At 40.4% G+C, this 18,869-nt stretch overlaps 1 protein-coding gene across 3 annotated transcripts in view; it reads left to right on the top strand.

The window, feature by feature from the left end:
- The window catches only part of Cep89 (centrosomal protein 89), a 55,729-nt gene extending 38,210 nt beyond the window's left edge, over positions 1-17,519 (top strand). For 2 of the 3 annotated variants that reach the window (XM_047527073.1, XM_047527072.1), the window contains 6 exons: positions 1,233-1,413; positions 3,910-4,077; positions 5,379-5,520; positions 11,105-11,194; positions 13,320-13,489; positions 16,216-17,519. In XM_047527073.1, the coding sequence (XP_047383029.1) occupies positions 1,233-1,413; positions 3,910-4,077; positions 5,379-5,520; positions 11,105-11,194; positions 13,320-13,489; positions 16,216-16,453 (989 nt within the window). In that variant the 3' untranslated portion in view covers positions 16,454-17,519. Of the gene's footprint in view, positions 1-1,232; positions 1,414-3,909; positions 4,078-5,378; positions 5,521-11,104; positions 11,195-11,657; positions 11,748-13,319; positions 13,490-16,215 lie in introns of those variants that run through there. The other variant, XM_047527074.1, reaches the window with a different exon arrangement.
- Positions 17,520-18,869: the final 1,350 nt, after the last annotated feature.

The raw sequence follows: 18,869 nt of genomic DNA, 5'->3' as shown, positions 1-18,869 counted from the left end.
ATTTATTTAAAAAGTGTTTTTGTAGTTGTAGATGGACAGCATGCCTTTATTTTATTTGTTTATTTTTGTATGCAGTGCTAAGGATCAAACCAGTGCCTCCCACGGGCTAGGCAAGTGCTTTGCCACTGAGCCACAGCCTCAGCCCTAGAGATATCTTATTATATATGACCATATCTTGTGGGATAGAAATTCTTCTGATTTACTTTCAATATAGGGCATAAAATATAAAAACTTAGAAGAAAAAAAATAAATTCAGTGCTTGGTCAGGCCACGTTTGAGATCCTTAAAATCTTGAAAATCTTGCAGTTTATGGACAACATCATGATACATATTTACTAGTCTATGTATGGTTTTATGACTTTGTCTTTGGAAAATCAGTTCCTTGAAGACTGGATTCATGTCTTGTTAAATGTTATAGTCAGTTCCCTTAAAATATTTTAACATCTGTAGGGGATTGGTTCCAGAGAGACAGATAGACACACACACACACACACACACACACACACACACACACACACACGCATGCACACAGGATACCAAAATATATGGATGGTCAAGTCCCATACATAAAATGGTACAGCATTGACACATAACCTACCCAAATCCTTCTGTATACTTTAAATCCGCCCTAAATTATTTATGCCTAATATAATGTAAATACTATATAAATAGTTGATTTGCTGTTTCATTTAGGATGTAGTGATAAGGAAAAACCTGTATGAATTCAGTGTAGATGCAATTTTGTTCTGAATATTTTTGACCCATCATTGGTTGAATCCACTGATGGTGGAGCCCATGGATGCAGAGAGCTGACTGTGTATTTAGTGAATGCTTAATATAGGGAAAGTAATTTCTCCCTTCCTTTTTTCTTTCCTTCTTTCCTTTCAGTAGTGGGAATTGAACCCGGGGTGCTCTACCGCTGAGCCACATCCCTAGCCCTTTTTATTTTTTATTTTGGAACAGAGTCTCACTAAGTTGCTGAGGCTAGCCTCAGACTAGTGACCCTCTTGCCTTAGCCTTCGAGTAGCTGGGATTACAGGTGAGCACTACTGTGCCTGGTAGGGAAAGTAATTTCTATGTGAAAGACTTTGGTTAATTTATAACTCTCCAAAATACTTTTTTTAAAAGACCATTTTTCTTAGGTGTCTCATGTTAGTATTTCCTAGTAATCAGTACTTGTGTTTTATTAAGTCTCCTGTGTCAAGTCTATATCCTTCTCTTTTGCTTTTCAGTTTCTAAGCTAACTAAACAACTCATGCTCTTGGAGACTAAAACAGAGGACCAGGAAAAGGAGCTGTTGGAAAACAAGAAGCAGTTGGAGAGTTTAGAGGCCAAATGTCAAGAACTTAAAACACACTTGGATGGCAAGATTGCCGTGGAAGTTCATACCTCAATCGTAAACAAGTTAAAAAGGTAAGGATTTAATAATGTCTTTCCCAATATTAATGAGAAACTCTGCTTGTCATTGTAGGCACAATGGAGAGAGGTCGCTCACATTTCTTCTTTTTTCTTTTCCTGTTCTGTTTTGAGACTGATTCTTACTGTGTTACCGAGGCTGACCTGGAATTCCTGGGCTCCAGAGATCTTCCTGTGCCTTTCAGGTAGCCCAGACTACAGGTGTGCACCACCATGCCTGACTCTCTCAGGCTTCTTTTAAGAATTATTCTTCATGTACAAATGGAGAAACAAGATGTATCCCATTTGTTTACAATAAAAATGAATTAAAAAAAAAAAAAGAATTGTTCATCAAGCTATGCATAGTGGCGCACGCCTGTAATCCCAACAGCTCGGGAGGCTGAGACAGGAGGATCTTGAGTTCAAAGCCAGCCTCAGCAACTTAGTGAGGCACTAAGCAACTTAGTCAGACCCTGTCTCCAAATAAAATACAAAAAGGCTAGGGATGTGGCTCAGCACCCCTGAGTTCAATCCCCAGTACAAAAACAAAACAAAACAAAAACAAACAAACAAAAAAAGAATTGTTCTTCATCACTGGTTTTCAGAAACTTGATTTGGATGTGTACTGGTATGGTTTCTTTATCCTGTTTGAGATTCATTGACCCTTTTGGGGCTGTAGTTTTATATCTTTCATCATTCTTGGAAGTATTTCAGCTGTCGTTTCTTTATTCTTTTCTGGGTTTCCTTCCCTCTCTCACCCACTGTCCCTGGGCCTGTTCAGTATTCCCCCAGGGTTCACTGTGCTGTGCTCATTGTTTCTCTTTGTGCTTTAATTGTGTAGTTTCTGTTGCTCTGCCTCTGAGCTCATTGGTCTTTTCTCCTGCTGTCTAATCTGCCTTTATTTGTTTCCAGCAAATTGATCATGTCACGTGTATATATATATATATATATATATTTTTTTTTTTTTTTTTTCCTGTGTCTGGAAGAATCGTTGGAGTCTTTTTTGTATTTTCCATTTCTCTCCTTGTCATGCTCTTTTTCTCTACTTTCTGGAACAGATGGGCGTGTGTGTGTGTGTGTGTGTGTAACAGCTGCTGAAAACTTTGTTTGCCAGTGCCAGCATATCTCTCACTTTTTGATCTCTTCTATTAATTTCATTTTCCTCCTAATCAGGAACCATATTCTTACATTATTGCTTGATTGGATGCTGGATAGTGTAGGTTTTATGTGGGTCAGTGCCATATTTATTGCCTTGCTTTAAATAGTGTTTTGGTTTTTTTGCATGCTTAAGTTACTAGAGAATTGCTAGATTCATCCAAAGCCCACTCTTGCTAGGATGGGCCCAAACAACCTTTAGGCTAGCACTGGTGTAGCCACACTTCTAAGGCAATAGTATTCTGAGGATCCTAGCCAATGTCCCTTATGGCCTGCGGTCTTCCACCCTGACTGGTGGGCTCATGTACTATTTCTTGTGTGCTGCTTCCTCATTTCTGGTGTCTCTTTAGCTATGAAGAGTTTCCTCTCACATGAATGTAGGTCTGCATTCAGCCAAAGATTTGCAGTGGCCCCTAAAGATCTCCAGAGCCTTCCTCCCTCCAAGAAAGCCCCACTGTCTTCTCTAGACACATAACCTCCCCTACCTTTGATCTCTGAAACTCAACGCAGCCCATGTGCCAGGTCTGGGTTTTCCCACCTTGTGAGGCAGAGGCGGAGCCACTGTGGCCCTCATCTTGTTTTCCCTTATCTCAGGTTGCCGTGCCAGTTGTCCAAAGTCTGTAAACCACTGGTTTTTTAGCTGGAGGGTAAATCTGGCCTCTGGACAACCTGGCTGGAAGCAAAACTCTTTGTATTTTCAAAATTCTTTTTTAAACTTTTATCATTAATCCAGTTCAACAATTTATCGAAAAAATAATGATTCACTTAGTTTTTAATAAAAAAAGAGTTCTGAATTTTATATGCTTTTAAGTTCCAGTTGACAGACCACCCTGAAAGTCAGACAATGTATGACTACTTGACAAGTATGTAGCTCCTCTCCCACGTTACCCCTGTGCAAATTTGATAGCACCCAAGCTGGTGTTCAACAAATAAATGTCCCATTTGTTCTTTGTATCTTTAGTTATAAAGATATGTGTTTATAATTACATTATTACAAAATGAAATTTGTTTTAGGAATAGGATTTTTTTTCCCCTGGAAATTATAACCATGTGAAAACTGAGCTGTCTTAGATATTTTTCTGGAAAAGGGGGTATAAATGAGTATATATGCCAGACATAAGCACAACCTGTGGGCAGAAAGAGGGGTTATATTTCCCCTACCAAGAAGTAAGTGCCCAGCCATACCCTCTCCTCTCCTCCAGCTCCCCGGCCCCCTAGAGCATAGGAAGGGAGGCGTGCCTGCAGAGGCCTTCCAGATGACTCACCCAGGGGCTCGGCTGTTGATCACCTATCTGGCTGCGACTGCCTTATTTTAACTCGGTGCACTGGATACATAACTGTAATGTTTTTGTCCTTCAGCCAACTGCAGAAGGAAGAAGAGAGAGGAAGTACTGAGATGGAAGAGCTGATGGAAAAGCTGACAGTCTCGCAAGTGCAGAAAAAGAGCCTGCTTCTAGAGAAGAGCAATTTGACAGCTAGAAACAAAGCACTGGAGGCTGAACTTGAAAAAACACAGAAAATTAATAGGTTTATATGTTTATTTTTTTCTCCTTAAGTTGGTTTTTTGTTTTGTTTTTGTTTTGTTTTTTCTTGGAACTGGGGAGTGAATCCAGGGACGCTTAACCACTGAGCCACATCCCCAGCCCTTTTTTGTTTTTTGTTTAGAGACAGGGTCTCACTGAGTTACGAGGGCCTTGCAAAGTTGCTGAGGCTGACTTGAATCACAATCTTCCTGCCTCAGCCTCCCAAGGCACTGGGATTACAGGTGTGCACCACCACTCCCAGCCTTAAATTTTTCCCCCCTTTTCTTTTTTAGTTAAAAAGAAAAGTTAAAAAAAGAAAAAAGTTAAAAAAAAGTTAAAAAGTTAAGAAAAGAAAAGACAACTAAAGAATATTTCCTTTCCTTTATCCTTTCCTTTTACAATGCTATAAAATGGAGAAGAGTAATTGAGATTATAGGATATCAGAATATAAGTACAGTGAAAGCTTTTCTGTTGGCCAAGATCAACCACATCTCTCAAGTCTATAGTTCAAATGTGGTTGATAATGATACGATGACCCTAAGACCTTGGACGTTCTAAAAGTTCATTCCTAATCATTTACAAGTAGAACTTCCTAACCATTTCCCAGTAGAGCTTCTGCCAGGCAGGCATGAGGTCGTGGGTTCAGTTACCAGTAACACAGGTTAAAAAAAAGAGAATTATCTTTTAGAGCATGAGTCAAATAGTTAATAGTATTTAATTAGCCTATTTATTGGTAGCATTTTGTGAGTCCTATTAACTTGATTTGGAGTTATTAATTATGCATGATTTCAAATTAAATCATATAACATTGAAATTTATTAGAAGATTTAGGTTGCTGAACAACAGCATTTCTTTTTCAATTTTTTGCAGTCCTGGGACTCAAACCCAAGGCCTCAAACTTGCCAGGCAAGCACTCTACCACTGAACTAGACCCCCAGCCCCAAGAATAGCATTTAATTGTTAACATGCTTGCTGTTTCTTTTGTTTTTTGTTTTTTGATTTTTTTGGGTTTTTTTTGGATACCGGGGATTGAACTCAGGGGCACTTGACCACTGAGCCACATTCCCAGCCTTATTTTGTATTTGATTTAGAGACAGGGTCTTACTGAGTTGCTTAGTGCCTTGCTTTTGCTGAGGCTGGCTTTGAACTCGCAATCCTTCTGCCTTAGCCTCCCTAGCTGCTAGGATTATAGGAGTGTGCCACCACCCTGCGCCAGGCAGCCTGCTGTTTTCATAACAGATATTCAGTGTGCCCTAGCCATGCAGGCTAATAAGTTTTTTATTCTCCTTTTGGGGAACTCTGTAGGAGGTACCAAAAGAAAATTGACATTCTCAAAAAGCAAGTGGAAAAAGCCATAGGGAATGAAATGTCTGCTTGCCAGAACCTGGCAAACCTTGTTGGGGTAGCAGAGAACATAACACAGGAACGAGACAGTCTTGTGTGTTTGGTAAGTTTCTTCAAAGCTGTGTAAAGTAAACTGAAATTAATGTGCAAATGTGACTTTAAGAGTATTTCCAAAAACTAATTCATAAAGAGCTTCATGTTTTAAAAGTTTAACTGCATGTTTCTAAATTCTTCAAAATTTATCTTTAACCATGGGCAAAAACATTTTTAAATAATGGCAATTTTGATTTTATTGTTTCTTTTGTTTCAATTTCATTGATTTCAGCTCTGATTTTAATTATTTCCTGTCTTCTACTACTTTTGCTGTTATTCTGTTCTTTTTCTAGGGCTTTGAGCTGTAATGTTAGGTCATTTAGTTGTTGACTTTTCATTCTTTTCTTGAATGCATTCCATGCAATGAATTTTCCTCTTAGTATCACTTTCATAGTATCCCAGAGATTTTGATATGTTGTGTTGTCATTCTCATTGACCTCTAAGAATTTTTTTATCTCCTCCGTGATGTTTTCTGTTATCCATGTTTCATTCAATAGCATATTATTTAGTCTCCAGGTGTTGGAGTAATTTCTGTTTTTTCTTTTGTCATTAATTTCTACTCTCATTCCATTATGATCTGATAAAACACAAGGCAGTATCTCTATATTTTTTGCATTTCCTAAGGGCTGCTTTGTGGCATAACATATGCTCTATTTTCAAGAAGGTTCCATGTGCTGCTGAGAAGAAAGTGAATCCGCTCGTTGATGGATGGAATATTCTATATATGTCTATTAAGTCTAAGTTATTGATTGTGTTATTGAGTTCTATGGTTACTTTGGTTGGTTTTGTTTGGAAGATCTATCCAGTGGTGAGAGCGGTGCATTAAAGTCACCCAGAATTATTGTGTTGTGGTCTATTTGATTCCTGAAATTAAGAAGGATTTTTTTGATGTACAGGGATACACCGTTGTTTGGGGCATAAATATTTACAATTGTTATGTCTTCCTGATTTATGGTTCCCTTAAGCAGTATGAAATATCCTTCTTTATCCCTTCTGACTAACTTTGGCTTGAAGTCCACTTTATCTGATATAAGGATGGAAACCCCCGCTTTTTTACTGAGTCCATGTGCGTGGTAGGTTTTTCCCAACTTTTCACCCTTAGTCTGTGGATGTCTTTTTCTATGAGATGAGTCTCTTGCAGCATATTGTTGGGTCTTTCTTTTTAATCTATTCTGCCAGTCTATATCTTTTTTTTTTTTTTTTACTAATTATCATTTATACATATATGTACTTTTACAGGACTGTATATTCTTTTTTGTTTTTTTGTTTTTTTTATTGTAAACAAATGGGATACATGTTGTTTCTCTGTTTATACATGGAGTCAAGGCATACCATTTGTGTAATCATAAATTTACATAGGATAATGTTGTTTGATTCATTCTGTTATTTTCCCCCTTCCCCCTCACCCCTCCCACCCCTCTTTTCCCTCTATACAGTCCTTCCTTCCTCCATTCTTGCCACCCTCCTTAACCCCAACCCTAAACCTAACCCTAACCCTAATGCTAACCCTCCCTCCCCCCATTATATGTCATCATCCACTTATCAGCAAGATCATTCGTCCTTTAGTTTTTTGAGATTGGCCCATCTCACTTAGCATGACATTCTCCAATTTCATCCATTTGCCTGCAAATGCCATAATTTTATCATTCTTTATTCTTTATTCCCTTGTATATATATGCCACAGTTTCTTTATCCATTCATCAATTGAAGGACATCTAGGTTGGTTCCACAATCTGGCTATGGTGAATTGAGCAGCAATGAACATTGATGTGGCTGTATCTCTGTAGTATGCTGATTTTAAGTTTTTTGGGTATAGGACAGTCTATATCTTTTGATTGATGAATTTAGGCCATTAACGTTCAGGGTTATTATTGAGATATGGTTTGTATTCCCAGTCATTTGGGCTTTTTTTTTGGTTTTTAACTTGACTCAGTTTCTCCTTTGAGTGGATTTTTCTCTAAGGTAGTTCCTCCCTTTGCTGACCTACATTATTGTTTTTCATTTCCTCATGGAATATTTTGTTGAGAACATTCTGTAGCACAGGCTTTCTATTTATAAATTCTTTTAACTTTTGTTTATCATGGAAGGATTTTATTTCATCTTCAAATCTGAAGGTTAGTTTTGCTGGGTATAGGATTCTTGGTTGGCAGCCATGTTCTTTCAGAGCTTGAAATATGTTGGTCCAGGCCCTTCTAGCTTTTAGAGTCTGGGTTGAGAAGTCTACTGCTATCGTATTGGTTTCCCCCTATATGTAATCTGATGCTTTTCTCTCACAGCCTTCAAAATCTTATCTTTATTTTGGCTGTTAGGCATTTTCATTATAATGTGCCTTGGTGTGGATCTGTTGTGATTTTGTGCATTTGGTGTTCTGTAAGCCTCTTGTATTTGATTTGATTTTCCATTTCATTCTTCAGGTTTGGGAAATTTTCTGATATTATCTCATTGAATAGGTTGTTCATTCCTTTGGTTTGTATCTCTGTGCCTTCCTCAATCTCAATAATTCTTAAATTTGGTCTTTTCATGATGTCCCATAGTTCTTGGAGATTCTGTTCATGATTTCTTACCGTCTTCTCTGTTTGGGCAACTTTATTTTCAAGATTAAATATTTTGTCTTCATTGTCTGAGGTCTGTCTTCCAAGTGGTCTAGTCTTTTGGTGATGCTTTCCATTGAGTTTTTATTTGGTTTATTGTTTCCTTCATTTCAAGTATTTCCATTTGGTTTTTTTTTTTTTTTTTTTTTTTAGAATCTCTATCTCTTTGTTGAAATGATCTTTTGCTTCCTGCAGTTGCTCTTTCAACTGCTTATTGGTATTATCATTCATTGCCTGCATTTGCTCTCTTATCTCATCCTTTGCTTCGTGTATCATCTTAATCATGTATAATACGAAGTCCTTTTCTGATATTTCTTCTACCATACCGTCGTTGGATTCTATTAATATAGAACCTAGATTTGTTTGGATCATTTTCTTCCCTTGTTTTTTTATGTTGTTCATGCATCTTCCCCTCTAGCAATGCAGATCTGGGGTATTGCAGATTCCTCCCTATTGGCTTATAGTGGCCCTATAGGTTTCCTAAACCTTTTCTTTAAGGGGGAGATCAATATTAGCAGCATGCAATCCTAAACCAAATAGCTCCTGTGAGGACATTAACAATATTGTCATAATAAACAGAATGAGTTCAATTGTTATCTTCAGTATAACAAACAGATTTGCAATAAGGTCTGCAGTTTCTAATGGAGGACAAAGAGGATGCAGAGGGATGTAGGATGTAGCTGTTAATGGGATAAGAAAAGAATAACAGAATTTCTAGATAATAGGGTGAGAGTATAATCAAAAGAAATTGGGGGGCTGGGGAGATAGCTCAGTTGGTAGAGTGCTTGTCTTGTAAGCACAAGGCCCTGAGTTCGATCCCCAGCACCCAAAAAAAAAAAGAAATTGGTTGTTAGCATGCAAAAAGGGAGAAAGAGACTCCGAGGGAACAGGTAAACAAAAGGAAAAGGAACAAGAAAAGTAAAGAAATAAAAACTTAAAATTGTTCAATAAGGAGAAAAAAGAAAATCTGCACTATAACAGTCATATAGTATTCAAACCTCCAGTCTTCAGTAGCCTGATGCATGAGAGGTACCTGACAATGAGCTTCCAGTCTCCAGCAGGCATCTCAGGATGGGATTTGCCCCACCTAAAGATCGGAGCTATGGCTTCCAGGATCATCCAAGATGGCTGCTGTGGCTTCCAAATGTGTTGGCAAATGGAGAGCTGCAGCTCAGGGTGTGGGATGTGGTCAGCTGGAGGTCCTGGAGGTGGGGTGTGTTTGGTGTGGTTGTGGGATCCTGGAGGCGAGGTGCAATCAGTTGGTCTGGGGTCCCGGTGATAAGGTGCAGTCAGTTGGTCTGGGGTTCCTGGTGGCAGGGAGCAGTCAGTCGATGTGAAGGCCCCAGAGGCAGGGAATGATCAGTTGGGCTGAGGGATCCTGGAGATGGGGCTCATTCAGTCCAGCCAGGGGTCCTACGGGGCCTGGCTATTGTCTCAAAATTAGCAGTTTTGATTTTAGAAGGCAACTATGGAGGAGCAGTAAGTCATCTTGTGTTTATTATACCTACAGATGCAGCTTTATGTTATCTTCATGATGCTATTTTCCCTGTTTGAAGATGAGGCATAGTCATAGGGCTGAGGGTGTAGCTCAGTGGTAGAGCTTGTACTTAGTATGTGGGAGGCCCTGATTCAATCCCCAGCAATGCAAAAAATAAAATAAAATAAAATAATCATAGCTAGTCCTTCCTATGGACATAGTTGAAAGGCACAGGATATAGCCACACTGAGATTCTTCCCACACCACTTCCAATATGCCAGTCCCAAGGAAAGGAATTAAGTCCATCATTAGTGTCCTAAGAGATGTAGACCACACAGCCAGCAAGAGTGATGTATGGGCCTGATTCTAGGCATTTCCATCATGATTTGAAAAGACATCTGCAGCAGATTATGTGGTGAAAGAAGATAGATGCTATGCCAAGCCATATGCATTGAAAAAGATCTGTAGGATTTACCCCAAACTGTCACAGTGAGTTATCTCCAAAGAGTAGAATTTCAAGTGGTTTTTTAAAAAAGTCTTCTCATTTATCTGCATTTTGTGTTTTTTTCCTACATTCAACACATATTGCTTCTACATGAATAAACATGTTTAAGTAGTGTAGCAGTCTCTGGTAGTATAAGATTAGAAGTCATAGTTGAATGAATGTCATGAGAAAAGAAACCAGCAGAAATTCTGAGAAAGTCAGAAACCAAACCTGGAAGTAACTCGGCCCTTCCCTGGGGTTCAATGGGGTTCAATGTGGAGAGCCTGTAAGGACGTGTCACAGACCCATTCCTACTTGTTAGAAAGATGTTGAGTTCCTTCATAGGAAAATGAATGTTGGCTTTTAGCCCTTACTTATAGAGGCAACTCTTGGGGAAAAATGGGGATCTTTATTTTTAATAAAAGAAATGCTAATTTAATTAGTCTTGTGATACCAATCTGTACTTAATGTTACAAAACATTTTAAAAATGATACTAGTTGTTGATTGGAGTACAGTAATTCTGCTCATACATTACTAGTGAATTCTAAGTCCTTTCTGTGTCTTTTAGAAAGCAATTTGACTTTGACACAGCATGGTAGGCGTCTTGAAAGTACTCAGAACTTCTAATTCTATAGTCCCCCTCCTGAAAAGTTGCTGTCCCATCCAAAGTGGTATTTTCTGTAGTGCCATTGAGTACCCACTTTCCTTTCTCCTGAGTTCATTGAGCTTACCCACTGGAATATCAAGAGGGCAAAGCCAAAGCTCATTAGAAAACTAAAGTGCCAAGCAAACCCATTCATCTAGCATATTCCTGGAGACCTGCCCACCATTATTAGTACTACCATAGATGCAAAGCCATCTCGTTTGTAGGATATGCAAAATAATTTTTTTTTCCAGTGCTTGAGGTGGAACCCAGGGCCTCATGCATGCTAGGCAAGCACTTTACCACTAAGCTACATCCCTAGCCCAAGAATCTTTTATTATTTTAATTTTTCTATAAAACTCAGAGCCCATTTGTTTTTGTCTTCACTTTCTCCTTAGACTAAATGCTTAGAAAGTGAAAAACATGGAGTCCTCAACACAGCCATAAAAGGCAATATTCGCTTGGGAAAATTAGAGGAAAAAATCAAGGTAAGTGGTCTTTTAACCACAGAGATTCCATTTTCATGTGGGGAAGAGGGCTTACAAATGATTTCTATGTTTAAGAAAATGACTCATTTTGCATGCGTGTATCACTGATCATTCACACAGTAAAGTAATATAAGGTTCTGCTTCAGAAATAGTACCTCTCAAGTGATTACATAATCTTTGGTTCCTTTCCACAGTACAATTTCATACAGCTGTTTGTTTAAAATAAAAGGTGGAAAAATCTCCAGGCTGTATTGTTGGGTTGCTATCCAAATTTATCATCAACCCCAGCCTTAACTGGTCCCGTTAGAGAGCAGCATTGTCCTGCTCCTCTCTTGCCTAACCTGATTGCATCCTCCAACTTCTCTGCTCAAAGAAAGCCGTTCTCATTGTACCTTGTGCCTGCCTTGGACCACCCCTCACTAGACCCCTGTTCCCATCTAACTGCTGGCCTCCCTACCTGCAGAACAGCATCACCAGACAACCTGGCTTCTGTTGGGCAGGATCAGGGAGAGAACCAGCAGACTGGAGGCCCAGGTGAAGAGCAGGGGACCTGGAACTTTGAAGGGGAAGGTGCTGTAAGGTTTGGAGCTCCAAGCCTAGGGAATAAGGTCTTTGACTTCAGACTCAGGTGCATGTCCTTGTAGGATAATGATTTTTTAAAAGGTCTGGTCGTGGAGAAATAGATGATGGCATTTTATATGTTGGAAAATTCACATCTAAAAGAAAGGACCTACCTTGGAAGTTAGGGACCATGGCAAGATCTAGGATACTTGTTTCTGCAGACAGAAGTCCTTTGGAAACAAACTGGACTGAGGGAGCCAGAGAAGAGGCTCCATGAGGTTTAGAGGGCTACCAAGCCATTGCCTTCTTTACGTCTGCCAAGACAGAATCCAGGCCAAAAGCACAGAAGGAATAATAATAAAAAAACACTAAATAATAAAAAAATTAAAAATAAATGTTAAAGATGTTAAAGACTACAATTAATAATATGCAGTAGCTGTGAATGTCTGTGCACTAAATAACACAGTAGAAAATCTGTAAGTGTAAACTAAAGGAAACAGGAAAATGAAAACAGTATTAATAAGAGCATTATCCACTTCTCTTGGTCTAAGACTGATCAAAAGATTAAACAAAAATAAATAAGGACATAGAAGATTTAAAAGTATAATCAATAGGATATATTTGTGTATAATAAATAAATAACAGTTAAGCGTAACTTCACTACAAAGAAAGCCTCAATAAATCCCTAAAGCAGAAATAATGTAGACTTTTTAAAATCACAAATATGAAAACTTGAAATTAATAAAATCAGAAATCAAAAAGGTTCTTTTACCTGGAAATATAAAAATTATGCACTAAACTAATTCTTGGGCCAGATAGAATATAAAAACTGAATATTAGAATTTGTTTAAAATGTTGAGTCTATGAGAACTGTGTGCCAGTCCCTGTGACAAGTTTCAGAAATGCTCAGAGAGCAGCATGTGGAACTCTTAAATAGAATACAGTTGAAAGAGGAAAAATAAATGAATCAGGCTTTTATCTGTCATTTGTTTGACAAAGATAATGACAAACTTGTTAGGCTCATGTATGGGGTTTCCTTAAAAATTATGACAGTGTCAACATTAGTTTTTTTCTTTCTTCAATTTAATTTAACTTTATCTTATTTTATTGAGTTGGAGCTTCATTGCCCAGGCTGGCCTTGATCTCCTGGGCTTAAGCAATCCTCCTGCCTCAGCTTCCCCAGTAGCTGGGACTACAGGTGCCCCACCAAGCCCAGCCATAACATTAATTCTTAATTACCTGTTGATCAAAGGATGAAAATTGTTCTGGAAAAAATCAGAAACTAGTTTAATTTTTAGTAACAACCAATTTGTTCTGTGTTGGCAATACTTTGTGTTTAACTTTATTTGTTGTGTATTAAAAAACCCTGGCATAATACAAATTGGTTTAATTTTACTTGAAATTCTTTTATCACTTGTTATCACTTTTAGGATCCTGACTTGCCCTTTCAGATCAGCCTGATCCAGGGCTAACTCAACTTAGTGGGTCCCAACAGTGCAAGGAGTAGGTGGGGAATACAACCCAGGAACAGTGTCCTCTGGCTCAGAGTCCCTCCTCTCCCCAGGTGTATAAGAAGCAGGCAGCGCTGAAACTGGGGGACATCAGTCACCAACTGCTGGAGCAGCAAGAGCGCTTTGCTGGCAAGAAAGCCCAGTACCAGTGGAAGATGAGGCAGCTCCATCAGATTCTGCAGGACAAGCAGGAGGTCCTAGATGAAGCACTGCAGCAGAAAAGGTAGGGCCATTCAGCCCCATGTCATAGAGTCCCATAGTATATGTCTTTTTTTTTTTTTTTTTTTTAGTGTTTCATAGAATTTTCTGGAAAAAACCTCTAGGCCTGTTTTGTTTTTACTTTTCTGTTTTATCTGATTTTAACATTGGTCTTGATTTTTATTTGCCCTTCATTTTCTTTATTCTCTCTTAAAAATAACAAATGCCATTTCATTCTTTAAGGCTGAGTAATATTCCATTGTATATATGTACCACATTTTATTTATCCATTCATCTGTTGAAGGGCATCTAGGTTGTGTAAAGGTAAACTTATTCCTTATAATTGTGACTTCGTAGCCACTTGAGCATTTTCTCTTTTGATCCCTCCCTTCTCCACCTTTGGCACCCATCATTCTGCTCTATTTCTACATGTGGTATTTGACTTTCTGTGTCTGGCTTATTTCATTTAACATTATGTTTTCTGCGTTCATCCATCCTGTCTCGAATGAGGATTTCACTTTTTATGGCTGTGTATATGTACCACATTTTCTTTATCCATTTGTCTGTCAATGGATACTTAGGCTGATTCCCTATCTTGTCTGTTGTAAATAGTGCTGCAATAAACATGGGCGTACAGACATCTCTTCAACACGCTCATTTGCTCTGGGTATATATCTAGTGTTGAGATTGCTGGATCATTTATCTCCTCCTATATACAGTAATTTTTTTTACTATAAATTTACATTTGATTAAATTTAATCTATGAAATCCTGAGGGTCTGAACTGAGGATGTTTTTCTCCAAAGAAGGTTGGTATTCACTTCTTTTTCATTCCAGACAATATTTCCAACCTGGAACCATTTGATTATTAATTTTTAAAATAGACTGTAGTAACTATTTTTTTAAATATAAAAGGAATTTAAAATGTATATATTCTCATTTTCATTATTACATTTAATATTTTCATAATATAATATGAAATAATTTCTTCTCTTTTTTTTTTTTTTGCAGTGCTGGGGATCGAACCCAGGGCCTTGTGCATGCAAGGCAAGCACTCTACCAACTGAGCTATATCCCCAGCCCCTGGATAGTTTCTTCTGCTCAATATTCTGTTTACTAATTCTCTCTTCAGCCATGTCCAATTTATTATTTAATCTACCTCATGGAATTTTTCCCCTTGTTATCTCAAAACTGTCATGGTAGTCCTGATTCATTCCAGTCAGGGCCTGGGGATGTCTGATCATAAGGGACAATGTACACTCTAACTCTGGATCCATTTGAGAAGAAGGCAGTAGCTGTGGCCCCCAGGAGTGTCAGCCTTTCAGAGCAGGTTTCTTTTGAAGATCTGAAGATCTTCCACCCAGCCATCTTACTTTGAGGGTCTTTCACATGCTTCTACTTCCATGCCTAGGAAGTACTTTTAGGAAGAAAAACTTCTGAGGAGAGATGAATGAGTCCTGTGAGTCTCTATCACATTAAGTTTGCATGGGCCTAAGACCTACTCTTCTTTCCACAAAAATGTGGGATTTGGGCATTTTTGGTGACAAAATGATGACATTTTGCTCATCTCCCTCTTTGATTTCAATTTAGTCATTTTTTTTTCCCCTGAAGGAATTTCCTACTCTTTCTTTTGAGTTCAGCCAGACATTTAAACATGACTGCTATAGTTTATCAAGTATGTGGGTGATTTGTGTAGGGAAATAGAAGTCTTAGGATTTCTTTAGATATAGTTTAATCAAATTCTGCAGAACTCTCAGCAGCATGGGCCTTGGGAGGAAGCAGCGGCTCATAAGAAGAGACTCTGGACAAGTCAGCATGTCACTGTCCTCCCCCAACCTCAGTGCCTTGCTGTGTGAGCAGTGGTGCTGTCCTGCACCTGGCAGTGTCTGAGAAGGAACTGGCCTCTCCATCTCTGCACATTGGCCAAGGCCTGCTCCATGCCCCCCACAACCAAGCAAAGGCCTGCTGTTTCCTCCCTGTGACATGGTGGCAGGTCTGTCCTGCGGGCATATGGATACCTCTGCCCCATCTCCCCAGTACAACACATGGTGACTTGCCCTGAGTCCTTGCTTTGCTGCCCTTCATTTCTCGTAAGCCTTGGTTTCCTCTGAGCACTCCACCTTCTACATGTGGTCCAGACCCACCTTCTGTGTCCTCAGTTATGTGTCCCACTCCTCCAGTTCCCCTCCTCACCCTACTTCTCTGTGTCTGGGCCCATCAGAGCCATCAGTGGATGTCTGCTGCCTGTGAAAGTCCCTGAGTGTTGGCCAGGCCACAGTGGGGATAGGCAGAGGCAGGGTTACACGGAGGCCTACATGGCCCACACTGTGTGGGCACCACAGCCAGGCCATTGCATGGTGGCAGCTGACTGGCTTCGGACAGCCACTGTGGTTACTAGCCACTGTGGTTACTATGTTTTACTGTTGTATTGACACATTAATTCTTTAGGAAACAGGGGATCTGTGCATTGAGGCCAAAGTCAAGAAAAAGGCAGAACTTAGAGGAGAAAAATAAGTCCTTTTTTCAGCCTGTGCCTTTGCGTTTTGTTTGTTTGTTTCTTATTTCCAAAGGGCCTGGGGGCTTCATTGAGCCCTGGAGCCTTTGCTCTGGAACTGAAGCCAGTAGACTCTCTTCTCTGATGTTAAACTTGCTTTCACTTGAGTTCTACTACTTTAGGACTCATAAACCTCTATGAATATTTTTCATATTGTACTGTTTTAAACTTGCCCTTTGATTTGTTTATTTTTCTCAGAGAAATGGAAGGTGAGCTTGAGATTATTTGGAAGTCTGCCTCCAAGGAAAACCAAAGAATCCGAGAACTTCTCCAGGCCACACTAGGGAGGACAGGCACGTGGGACAACACGACTTTCAAGTACACGTGCCTTGAAGGCACCTCTCAGGGAGACCTGCTGGATGGACACAGCGTCAGCTACTGTGATGGGAAGCCTCTTGCCTCCATCTGCCGGAGTCTGCAGGAGCCAGTGGATTAGGCCCTGTGGCCTGAAAGGTCTGCCTCACACCGGCTGGCACAGGGCGGTTTCTCTTCAGGAGAGCCAGCAGTGGCCAGGGAAATGCAGAGGCCCAGCAAGTACAATAGAGCACGGAAGAAATAAACTATCACAGAAGTTTAATTGGTTATTTACATTTTGCTTTATTTTAATAGTGTACTGCTAAAATATATTTTAGCCAGGTCATGTCCTCTGGCTGTATTGCCAGTGAGACTGACTCATTGCTCAGGTTAGCAGGTGACCTGCTGAGCTGGCCTGTCTACAGACTTCTAGATCTGCAGCTGAGAAAGCTCTGGAAGGAATGGAGGAGCTGGACGAGCACATTCCGTGTGTCACATGAACAGCTGGATGAGGCAGCTGGCAGAACAGCAGTAATGATAGTTTATACCTCTGCCCTGGGTGGTATTTTCTTATTTGGTAAAAAAAGTAAGGTGCTAGTCCTTGTGTCCCAGTAAATAACACCAAATGCTTTCTGCCTTCTCTCCCTACTCTGTTCTCAAACTTATATTCTGATATCATATAATCTTAATAACTCTTCTCCATTTTATAGCAGTGTAAAAGGAAAAGGTAAAGGAAATATTGGGGCCACTTGATGAGAATTCTCACTTTAAGCACCCAGGTGGGGTCCCTCCTCTACTGCTGCCACCAGGAAGGACACCAGAGGGCCCATGTTCTGTTCCTCTCTGTGGCTTCTCAGGTAGGTTATCCCAGCCTCTTAGGACCATACACTGGGACTTCCTGGTGGCAGTGCCAGCTGTCCAGGGCCACCTGTTCCAGACATGCTGGAAGAACTCAGGAACACCAGGACTACAAACTATGGGACAGAAGGGGGTGGAGTCCTGGAACACAGCCTTTAACCAAACCCCCAATGGCTAAATCTTGTGTTGTTTAGGTGTTAAATAGGCCCTGGTTCTCGTCATTAGTCATGTGTAAGAGTTATAAATGTGACTTTTGAGTGCTAGCTGGAAAATTTGTTCAGCAGATAAATCATTGCAATTTGATTTTATTTTACAAAGAGTAGAAAGACTCAACAGGATTTAAAACTGTGTAACATCTCCTTAGGAGATGACCTAGCCAATAACTTTGTTATTTCAAAGGAATTTATACCAATTGTCCCCAAATCTATAGACAGCACAGCAAATCTCATTCTCAGGGGGTGGCTCATTGGTGGGAACACTGCTCTTTTCATCATTATCTGGGGAACTAGTTTTGACGGCCCCATCTCTTCCTGCTTTTATGAGACCACTTTTATTCCCTTGAGAAGTGAACATTCTTATATTTCTGCTTTAAGTTTCAAAAACACATTTCAAACATACTTTGCAAGTTAGTAACCCCTGGACTGCATGGTGATCAGGAAAGAGGTGAAGGTCCTGCAGCACTTAGTCCCTTGCCCAGCTTCCCCCCGCCTGCTTCAGACAGATGGGCTGCAAGTCGAGGGTGTGAAGGAGGGTGAGGCAGGCAAAGCAGAGAAAGTCAAGGCCACTGAGCAGCAGAGAACTTGTGAGGTTCCAAGAAAGGACAGAGGCTGTGGGTACTTCATGGAAGATTGGGTGTGCCCTGGGCTTTGCAGAATGGACAGGATTTCAGGAGCTGAAGGACACAGAGGACTCTTGTGAGCAGAGACAAGAACTCAGGAGCAACAGTGCCTTTTGACTGGAGTTTAGGTGGGAAATGAGGCCAGGCTAGACCAAGGGGAGCCAGGGCTGCTGGAAGGGGCCTCTGCTCATTGCATCCTGCAGGTCTCTAATCTGAGGAGGAAACCATGCTGTTCTTTCTTGGTCCCAGTAACATATTGTAAGTCACTGGAAAGTTCCTGATCAGGTTGAAAGTAATCAAAATCAAACAGGTATTAAACATGACCCAGGAACTCAAGTGAGCCTTGCTGCCTTTGACATCGATTAAAAGCAGCCCTGGAGGAAATCAGGACTGGGAGGAGAGAGAAGCCTGGGCCTAAGTGTAGATGTTGGTGCACCACTTTACATTCCCACCAGCAACCCCATGTGAGCATTCTGGTTGCTCTGCACCTTCCAGCACTAAGCACTGTCAGTAACTGCCTTGAGATAAGAGACTTAAGGGAAAATACATCCTAGCATTTGACCCTTGGAGCTTAGCCAGCCTCAGCCTGGGCCCCCACTCACCTGTGCCGCCACCAGGAGTGAAAGGCATAGTGACCAGCTTGGGTGGCTCAGCAGTGTCCCTCCCTGGGCCTGGTGCTGGTGGCCCTGCCTGCAGGGAGGGCCCATGTATGCTGTCTAGACAGCAAAGTTCAGATGGGTCACATAGCAGGGGCTGAGCCTCCTTGAGATGGTTCTGAACTGAAAATTGAAATCATTACCCACCCACAACACAGCCGGGTGTACCTGGTAGCACAGGGAGCACTTAGCGTGACCCGTGACCA

Source organism: Sciurus carolinensis, chromosome 16, assembly GCF_902686445.1.
Source record: "Sciurus carolinensis chromosome 16, mSciCar1.2, whole genome shotgun sequence".
Taxonomy (NCBI): Eukaryota; Metazoa; Chordata; class Mammalia; order Rodentia; family Sciuridae; genus Sciurus; species Sciurus carolinensis.
The sequence above is the reverse complement of the archived record's forward strand: the minus strand, read 5'-3'. Positions and strand labels throughout refer to the sequence as shown.